We start from the raw sequence: 10,992 nt of genomic DNA on the forward strand, positions 1-10,992 counted from the left end.
ATTATGGAATTTCTACGGAAAGTATTGCAGTAAAAAAATATGAATTAGCAAAAGAAGTTACTGTGGAAAAATGTGGTTTTTTTATAAATCCTAAATGGCCTTGGTTGAGTTGCAGTCCAGATGGAATTGTTAGCGAAACAAAAGCAATTGAAGTTAAATGCCCTTTTTCAAAAAAAGATTTGACGATCGAAGAAGCATGTGGCGACAAAGTTTTTTTTTGCAAATGTGTGATGAAGAACCCAAACTTAAACGGAGTCACATATATTATTTTCAGTGCCAAGGTGTCATGGCAGTAACTAGAATTAGTGAATTGGATTTTATAGTTTATACTGAAAAATTTATGCACATTGAAACTTTAAAGTTTGAGAGTGAAAAATGGAACACGAATTGGTTACCATGTCTGAGAAAATTTTATTTTGACTTTATGTCCAACGAAATATTTAAAGACTAGCTGTTTCCCGTGGAAGAATCCACTGTATTCCATTTAATTTATGTAGCAGATATATGTCCATCAAAAAACAAACAATACAGCAGTGCGCATCTTACATCTGCATTATTATATAAATGACCAAAAAAATTAAAGGTTTTCAACAACTGCAGTATATATGTGACATTTAAAATCTAAATCTACTAAAATTACTTGCTCTGACCATCTGACAAATGCGAAAATTATTTGGAAAGAAGTTTTTAAAAGCATTTCAACATACATCTCACCCATAAAATTTAAATCACTCAAAACGCCACATATATACAAAAAAGCTAAGTTTTTAAAAGCATTTCAACATACATCTCACCCATAAAATTTAAATCACTCAAAACGCCACATATATACAAAAAAGCTGATCAATGTTAAACACAAATCTCTCTCATTGTATATGTTAAAATCAGTTAGTTTATTGCAAACCCTGCCAAAAAGGTTGACACAAAATGTGAAAAATAAACAATAAATTTTGGCTAAGTAGAAATTTTTATCTAAGGTGTTAAAAAGGGATTTGCAACGATAAATTATAATGCAATGAAACGTTTTTGATATATTGCATACGGTCCTTCCTCACCAAACTTTAGACAAAATGCCAACAAAATAACGGTGTTTAAATTTAAAATTAATAAAGTCCTTTTAGCAATTTGCATGCTGTTTTACCATCAATAAAGTAAACAAAATTTCAAATCTCACATAGTATTCTGTCACAAATTTTGCAACACAAAATACAAATTCTAAATAATACTAAAATCTCTTATTTTGGTCCTTCGCATACCGACGGTCTCCCACAAAAGTTTAATCAAAATGTAAAAAATGAGAGGTAACGACAAAATCAAAGTTTGCAAAATTTAATTATTTAGGTACATATATCTACTGCATATGCCCTCTAAAAGAATATTTTAATCCAAAATGCCAAAGAAAAACAGTTTGCAACAAAAATCAGTTATTTCGATAATATTGCATACACTCTTTCCTCACAAAAGCTTCACAAACTGTAAAAAAAAGAATGGTTGTAGGGAGTGCTTCTGATTCAACAAAAAAGTTTTTTTGACATATTGCATCTAGCCCTTACCCATTAAATCTTACACAAAATTTCCAAAACTATATACGATTTAGAACACATCAAATTTAAATCGAGAAGGATCAGTCATTTCGATATATTGCACGGAGTCCTCCCCAGTAAGAATTTATACAAAATATAGAAAAACAAAGCTTGCAAGGTGTAAAATTAAATTCTTCTTCTGTGTATATATATATATGGTCCTTCCTCGCAAAATTAACATAAAATGTCAAAAAGGTTCAGATATAACATCTAACACAACAAAAATCAGTTCTATCAGTATATGTCATGCCATTGTCTTCCACCAAATGTTCCCCTTAAAGTTTCACAGACACAGCCTGTAAATTAAAAACAACTAAGATCAGGTATTTTGGTCTATTTCATACCATTCTGTTCCAAATAACTTATAAAATGTAAAAATTGAGTGGTAAAACAGAAATGTCAAAAAGAAGAAAAAAATAGCTTACAAAGAGTATAAAATTGAAATCAACAAAGTAGCTCTTTTGGTGTATTAAATATAAGCCATACGCACAAAAGTTTACACTAAATGTAAGAAAATGGTTGTGTTTAGTAATTCTAAATTAAGAAAAGTCAGTTCTTTTAGCATGCTGATAAAGGTTTTTGCCCACAATTTGAAACAAATTAAATTTACATTTTAAAAATAAGTAATTTCTGAACTTTATTTTCAGAATATTTGGAGGAAAAGAACTTCGCAAACCAAAAAAAACCCAGGAAAATGTTTAAAATTTTCAGGGTTAATAACGTTTGATGTGTTTTGTGGGAATATATATACTGGGAATCTTTAGTTTAAAGCTAGCATTAGCTAGCTACAGCAGCTAATAGCTAGTCACTTAAATATAAACTGGAGACTTAGCTAGGTATAAAGAACATGGCTACATATATATATATATTCCTAGCTAGCTAGTTGTTGGTGGTGGTTGGCTTTTTATGATGCTAGCTATAAAACATGTCTGGCAACAATAATATAATCAAAACTGAAAATAAAACATGAAAAAACCTTACAGAACCTTGCTATGATTAATTTATAAAACCATGCTCTTCTTCAAATGTTTTTTTAAAGATTTATTTTGAATGAAAGAGTAGAGAATACTCAAAAAGAACAGCCATCTTTTTCGTAAACACAATTTCCGTTTTATGCTAGGAACTTCATTTAACAGTCCGTATGCTTTGTGAATATCTAATACCGTTTCATATGTAGCGATACCTATATATATGCTAACATAGAGTTTTTTGGCATAAGGGTATATATATTTATATCGTTATTAGCAGCGGGTTATATATTTACACCTTATGTGCGATTTCTATGAAGTACATTCCTAATCTTTTTAGTTAAATTTTAGCGTACAGCCACGTCATAAGAAAGTGACCCGTGATTTCCGTGTCGTGGACTCACAGTTTTACTCACGCAAGGGAATTAATATATAAGATACATAGCATATATATTTTTATATACATTTTATATTCGTATATATATATTGTTTATTCCTCATTCTGTGCTATAAGTTGTGGAAGAAAATTGACTAAATAACAGCAAATTACCCAGACTTTATTTAAATCAGGTGCCATTGACAATGGAAATATTGACTGTAAAATTCTAAAGTTTTTAACTCGAATAATTGCTCTCTCCACATGAACTCTTACAGAAGCAATTCTTCTAGTCTCAAGTTCTTCTCCCAAATCTAGTTGTGTTTTACCTTTTAGAAACGCAGGTATATTAAGAGTTACTCCATCAGGTAAATCCTCTTCAATATCGAATCCTCGATCAGCCATTAACGAGTCACCATGTTCTAATAAATTTAAAATTCCACAGTGTCGAGTAATTTTTTGTCACTACTTCTTCCAGCATATAAATCAGATACGAATGTAACTGCTCCACTTGGTGCAATCCCTACCAATCCTTTAGCTGTGTTACGATGTTTATAGCTGGAAAAAGTAGCTGATTCGCTGCGGTATGAAGATGGCATCTCTGTAAATATTTCTGTACAGTCTATTATAACACGTGTTGTGGGATATAAATCTTTAAAACATTTTGGCATTGTCTCTGCTACTGTTCTTTTTGAAGCCCATATAGGAAGTACTCCCAGTTGAGTGTGCAAAAAGTCTATCCAAGTAATGAATATTCGACTTACATTACTAGTCGACATGTTAAATCGTATTGCCATATCTTCAATAGGAAATCCACAGCGAAGTCTAATAAGAATCATAAAAAATTCTGTTTCAGCTGTTGTAGCTCTGGATCGCCCACGTTTACCATTATAGGTTTTTGTGTTTTCAATGTTAGTATTTGATCCCCAGTATATTTGAGAGTCAGCAGCTGGTTGTAAATATTCAAGTACAAGTTTAAACATTTGGTAGCTTTCAAAACCAGTGTAAAATTTAAAATGTGCAGTGGTGTGTTTAAATCTGTCCACTGTAAATTTATTTTCATCAACTTCTGTTTGTAAAGAATTTATCTCTGCTAATAATGATTTTTCCTTTTTTGTTATTTCAACTTTCATATTAGCTATGGTGGCTTCCAATTTTTGAATCTCTTGCTGTAATGCCTCTTCTACAGTCAGCTCAGGATCTTTAGGTTTTTCAGGGGAAGGTAGCTTTCTTTTTAAACCAAGACTAGTCATGGTGTTTCTTTTTTTAACCGGTGTAGGTGCTATAGTTTTTGGTACAATCGTTGGAATATTGTTCATGTACGTTTTTTTACCACCTTCAAAATGAGCAGAGCATACTCTATGGCCTGATGTTCATTTAAAGTTTTTTCTACTTATTTTTGAAAGCCAAGTCTTTCTTAAACTTTCATCTTTTGGAATGACGTAAAACGAAAATTCTCTGTTTCTTTTTGAGTTGTTGTAACATAAAGGTACACAACATGTAAATCCTCCCCCAGCTGCAGCGTTTGTTGTTGAAGTTCCTGGCAAATTCCCAATGTTTGTAGCATTCTCTACGGTGAAATCTGTAGATAAATTGTCTAAGGAAACTTCGATGTTGTTTGGTGAAGTAAAGCTTTGAAAAAAGCTGTTTTTAGGTGTTGAACAAGCTGATAAAATATCTGTATTAAGTGTTTTTTCTCCTGACGCCTCCATGATTGTTTATGTTTTTGACTACATTTACCACAATGCATTGCGAAAACTCTCTTTTACGGGAACGGTGAATTCGCAGTTCTAGTGCTAGTGGTACTAGTATCTAGACCTTTAGACGGGTGGAACGGGAGTTGAGTCAAATTACATTGACTGCATATCCAATCACACGATGCAGTTGACGTCATTTTCTTTTGCAATGTTAGAGATATTGGAGCACATAGTGCATGTGTCAAATTTTGACATATTGAGCAAAACAATCTCTTTCGGTTTGTACCAACTCCCTTAAAACAAACACTACATTTCGGTGACGTTTTGATAGTTTTCTGCGTGTTCGTTCGGAAATTAGATAATCCTTTACGGAAGGAAGGTCCAGGATTCGGTTCAATATCTCCTGATAAGATAATTTGGTATGACGCGCAATAATTACTGTAGTATTGTACACTGCTTTTGCTTCTTTTCAGTCGTCTAATGTAAGCCATAACCACGAAAATAAACCAACAACTACAAAAAACAAATGTTCGTTTAGTTTAACTTCAAATAACTCTGTTAATGATAAATATTTTTTACGGTACTCATAAAAACAATTCTCTCCTGAACAACACGTCCGCACTCCACGGCTGAACAACAGTATATAATTTTATGTTACAACCATCATTACAAAAAAGTGCGAAAACGAAGACGAATGTTTTGATATTAAAAATGTTCGTAGAGTTGAGGCCGCTTCATATTAAACTAATATATTGATGTAATGTAAAACGACCTTTACAAGAATTTGCATTTTCACGTAAAAAAATAAAATTTTGCAGAACGACAACACACTAGACCCAAAATATAAAACAGTCTGATATATAGTTATATTTTTCGCCAGGTTAAAATTGTCTTATCAACAAGCCCTGTTAAAAATACCAGTTTTGTTTATATCTTTGTGAGTTATTTTTAGTTTTTTTGCATATTTACCAAATGTGGCTGAATTAAAATACAATGAAATATATTTCTCTTTATAGTGATGGTCACGGGTCAACACGCATAAAATAATAAAACAAGAAAAAGTTAAAGATCAGCAAAAATGTTGAACAACATGTGAGGAACTAGCCTAGTTAACTAAGCTTTCTTTGAGAATATCGAACTTAGTTTCTCTCAAACGAAAGCGTAGACGCAAACAAATGTCAAAGCAAAGGCTTAAAATTCGAATCGACCTCATAGGAAACGTCTAATCTTAATTAACCAATTAACACTAAGTCGGCGTGGTCACATCTTACCCTCTTAATAATGCAAGAATTAATTATATTTGTTCGGGTGAGTATAGCCATTCACGCTCAAAACAAAGAATTTCCTGATATTGACCACGTGAGCAAATAACAATAGAAATAACCAATCAAAAAAGCGCAGTTAAAATTCTGACTGCAGAAAAATTGTTTGTAATTTATGAAGCCTCCATTTTGCGCGTTTGAGTTGTTGTTGTTAAATGAATATTTGGTCGCATCTCATCATCGTGTTGTAGAAAAGAAACACAAACATCTCTTATAATAATACGGAGAGTGTGTCCGTCTGTCTGTGACAGGCAAAGTGGATGTGTTCATTTTCCCTTGATGTAGCCGAAATTTCCTTTGAAGTCTCCGAAAAAGTTATATCCATTTTGCCAGCGGGTTTACTTTGTTTACATCACGTGATCTAAATGAAGCCACTTGATTTGCTGAAAACATTTTAACGGCTAACTCCCGAAAAATGGTAACCCTCGACACAAAAGCAACAACAAGAAAACAGCCCCTTCGTCTTGAAAAATTGCAAAAAGTAATTCAGAGAAAGAAAAGTCCAAGAAATGAAGTGAGAAGTGGTAGCTAGAGCTAGAAGTAAAGTAGTAAAGTTAGAAGAAGAAAATAGAAGCTAGAGGTTGAAGTGGATTTGAAATCACAAATAGTAAGAACTTTGATGTTTTTAGACGTTTAGTTTTTATGTCACTGGAGCAAGCAGACTCGCATTTTCCAAGAAAAACCTCAAATTCTTGAAGTTTCATATTTTAGCGCTTTTTTAAAAACAAACCTAGCCACCATATTTGTTTATGTTTTTGTTGCATAATTAATGTATCCCCTGGTGCGTAACTAATGTGTTTGTCCTAAAATTCAAAATGCTACATAAAGCTGTTAGCTGAATAACAAACGGAAAACTTTGGTTTGTTGAACTTACTGATCACTGTAATGTTATTATTTTTACATTACTATTGTTTCTCTTTATATGTGTTTTACTAAGCATAAATAGCTAGCTTTAGTTTTAGCTAAGTGTTCCCAGTTTAAGTATATTTAACTGGGGGTCTTAGCTACTGTTAGCTAGCTAATGTTGTCCTCCATGGGCTAGCTCTAACCTATGACTTATATTGTTATTCCTCTTTTTTAATTATCTATAGCTAGCTACCTTAGTTTCCAAACTTCTTTTCTTTTATGAGCACGAATTATGATGTAACAAGCTAGCTAGCTACCTACCTACAAAATCTTTAAAGACTTGAACTTTTGCAGATGTATTTTATATTTCTTTTCGCATTTCCTGTAAACTTTACAAAGGGACCACGTGCAATATGACAAGTGGAATATTTTTTTTCCAGAATTTAAAGCGTGTGTGATAAGTTATTTTTTATTGTTTTGTTTCTGACATCCTGTTTAACTTTCGTCAGCCTACATGTAAAATGCCAGGTTATTTTTACAGGGGGGTGTAGCTAGACATTTGATTGGAAATTTACATGGGTTTTTGACTTTATTTTAATTTATGAGAGGATGGTCGTTCGGTTCGGGAAGGTTGTTCGTGTTTTTGTTTGTGTTGCAAACTGCTGTTTTTTAAAATTTTCTGTAAACTTTTGTGGGAAAAAGACCACATGCAATATACTGAAAGCACAAATTTTGTAGAATTGGCCTCCACTAAAGGCTGTTGTGTAAGCTAATGGACTTTTCATAGTTTGTATTATAAACTTTTGTTGGGGAGAACTAAACTGTATGTGATGCCATTTTTGCTGGAAGAAAATTCCATGGTTTCACGTTTTTGTTAAGAATTTTATAATTGTGGTAATATATAACTGTGTTTGGTGATGATGAAAAAACTTTTTTGTTTTTTATATTTTATGAAATGCCTGATTTTTCTATAATTTGATGTGTTTCATAACCTTTTTGTGGAAGATTTATGGGCAATAGCAATATAGAACATGCTAAATGAACTGATTTTTGTTGATTTGGATGTGCTCCTCAAAAACCGATCTGTTTTACATTTTGTGTTAACTTGTGTGAGGACGGACCGTATATACACTCTGTTTTCCAAAAGTAATATCTTTGTTGATTCAAATTTACTCCTTATTTATTATTGACATTCACGTTTAAAATGGTTGGTAAAGGTAACTACAGATCATCATACAAAGGAAATTTTTTTTGTGTTCTTAACCTGTTAATTTTTACAACTTGTGTATATTTTTGGGAAACAGGATAGTATGTAATTGAATAAATGTTTTCCAGATATAAATTTGATGTTTTTTGACACTTCTGATTGAAATATTAAAGGTTTTCAACGAAGTAAATATTTGAGATGTGTTATTTCTGACTTTATTATTATTGTTAGTGTTGTACTTGATTCTAACATTATTTTGATTAGTGTTTCAAGCTCTACACATAATCTTTGTTGATTCAAGTTTATTCTTTGCTCATTGATTTTTTGACATTTATGTTTAAAATTGTTGGTAAAGGGCAGTGCGGAACTAAAAGAGAAAACTTTTGTGTTCTTAACTGATTGATTTTTACATTTTGTGTAAATTTTTGTGGGAGAGGATGGTAATGCAACTAAAATGACTGACTTTTCTAGATTTAAATTTTATGTTTTCCAAACTACGGCTTTTTCATATTTTTGTATAAGCGTAAGGGAAAAACAATATTTAAAATGTGTAAAAAACTTATTTTTGCTAACTCTTGGAGGCCTCCTTTTTGACACTTCAGAATAAAATACCTATAAAATTGTTCTGTAATTTACCAAACTTTACCGATAAAATAGTATTGACGTCAAAGGAAAGTTAATTAAGATTAGTGAAGCCATTACAATGCACTTAAAACTTTGAGGCCAAATAACTTGGAAACGAGGTGGTGACGTCAATGTTTTTTCACCGCGTGGGTAACTAGGGACAACCTGGGACCAATTTGGGTAAGTTTTTCAAACCTGGGTCCCTGAATCCGTTTCGGAATGGACGGTTTGATGACGTCATCAAAAAACCTTTAAACCTTGATATTTCTGCAACCGTTTGTCAAAGATACATGATCATATACATTTTCTTGATCAGCATTTCAAGATCTATACGATGAAGGCAACAGGTATACATATTTCTGAAAAAAAATTTTTGGGTTTTCACAGGTCTCTGCTGATGTCTGCAAAATTTAAATGATGGTTGTTTTTCTCTGTTATCCTGCCTAAGTGGATTTTTCCACGGGCCTTATCGACTATCTCTTATAATAATACGCCAGTTCCGTGTATCTGTAACAGGCAAAGTGGATATGTTCATTTTCCTTTAATCTTACCGAAATTTTCTTTGAAATAACCGAAAAATGCATGTCTAATATGTTAAATTTTCTGACGTTACGGCGTGACGTCAATAACACTACTTTAACGTCAATATCCTATATATTAAATTAATGAAGCCGTTACAGTGCACTTAAAAATTTGAGGCCAAATAACTTCTCTGCAACCGTTTATCAAAAGTACGTGATCCTATACATTTTCTTGATCAGCGTTTCAAGATCTATACGATGAAGGCAACAGGTATAAAAATTTCTAAAAAAAAAATTTGGTCGGTTTAGACGGGTCAGTGTTGATGTCAGCAAAATTTAAATGACGGTTGTTTTTCTCTGTTATCCTGCCTAAGTGGATTTTTGAGAATATCGAACTTAGTTTCTCTCAAACGAAAGCGTAGACGCAAACAAATGTCAAAGCAAAGGCTTAAAATTCGAATCGACCTCATAGGAAACGTCTAATCTTAATTAACCAATTAACACTAAGTCGGCGTGGTCACATCTTACCCTCTTAATAATGCAAGAATTAATTATATTTGTTCGGGTGAGTATAGCCATTCACGCTCAAAACAAAGAATTTCCTGATATTGACTACGTGAGCAAATAACAATAGAAATAACCAATCAAAAAAGCGCAGTTAAAATTCTGACTGCAGAAAAATTGTTTGTAATTTATGAAGCCTCCATTTTGCGCGTTTGAGTTGTTGTTGTTAAATGAATATTTGGTCGCATCTCATCATCGTGTTGTAGAAAAGAAACACAAACATGAAAGAAATATTGTTCTTGGTCATGACTACGATGAAGACTTAGTCTTTATTTATATACCGACATGAAAATTTTTGACATCCTGAAATTTTTAAAAGATAACCTCGTTATCCAGTCTACATAAAGTAATTTTTGAAGAACTTGATTCGTCTAATAATGCATTTACTGTAACAGCGTGGCCTCAATAATCAATTTGATTTCGCACGAACTCTCGTATTCATGTTTTTCTGTTTTTCTTTGTTTCCTCGTTTTTTTGAAGACGCGTTGCAGCCGAACAAACCAAATTCGTGCAAGTTAACTCATTTTCTGCTATTTATTTATCTCCCATTTTGAAACTATTGAGACACTATGTTTCAGTAAAACTTGTCGTGTATCAATCTTCAACATATTCTCAAGCATATTAGTCATGTTACTACTTTTGAAAATGTTGCAGAAAATGTTACCCAAAATGTTATCGTCTATCAGGGCCTTAACTACGTGCTCAAAAAATACTGAAATTGATTTGCACAATTGTCAATGGCGAAATTGTTTATCTAACGAATAGCACTCACTAAATGTATGATGTAAATCTTCAAACTAATTTTAGTGAATGCCAGGATGAGACAGAAAAAAAGATGAACAATTTTGAATAAGTTTTTGAAAAAAGCAAAATGAATTTGATTAAAAAACTTTCAGGCTGAAATCTTTGGGAAAAATAAGGGTAGTGCGGCAACGTTAGGAGACAGTAGGTAGTGTGGTGGACATGTGTTCTCCCTTAAAATTTATTAAAAGTGCCTTTTCTATTAACATGACAGGCAATTCAAGGCCATTTTAAAGCGATTAAACTTTCTTCCATTTATATTGACTAACAGCTTTACTTTTTCTCGTATGTACATCACACCGTTTGACATGTAAAAAACAAAACATAAACAAAAATAAAATTTAATAAAAACATATGTGTTTACTACCGGATGTGCACGTGACGCACTTATCATTAATGTATTAAAAATAAAAAGATGCCATACTAAAAGGTTATCTTAATGGATTTACAATGATGTGTTAAACCCAGCTGGAATTTTGTTTC

General features: G+C 32.3%; 1 protein-coding gene across 1 annotated transcript; it reads right to left on the reverse strand.

The window, feature by feature from the left end:
* Positions 1 to 3,358: 3,358 nt before the first annotated feature.
* On the reverse strand, positions 3,359 to 4,246 carry LOC130619068 (uncharacterized). The gene has a single exon (XM_057436389.1). The coding sequence runs from the start codon at positions 4,244 to 4,246 to the stop codon at positions 3,359 to 3,361; it is 888 nt and encodes a 295-aa protein (XP_057292372.1).
* Between the last annotated feature and the right edge of the window lie 6,746 nt (positions 4,247 to 10,992).

The sequence above is a fragment of the Hydractinia symbiolongicarpus genome, chromosome 1 (assembly GCF_029227915.1).
Source record: "Hydractinia symbiolongicarpus strain clone_291-10 chromosome 1, HSymV2.1, whole genome shotgun sequence".
NCBI classification, from domain to species: Eukaryota; Metazoa; Cnidaria; class Hydrozoa; order Anthoathecata; family Hydractiniidae; genus Hydractinia; species Hydractinia symbiolongicarpus.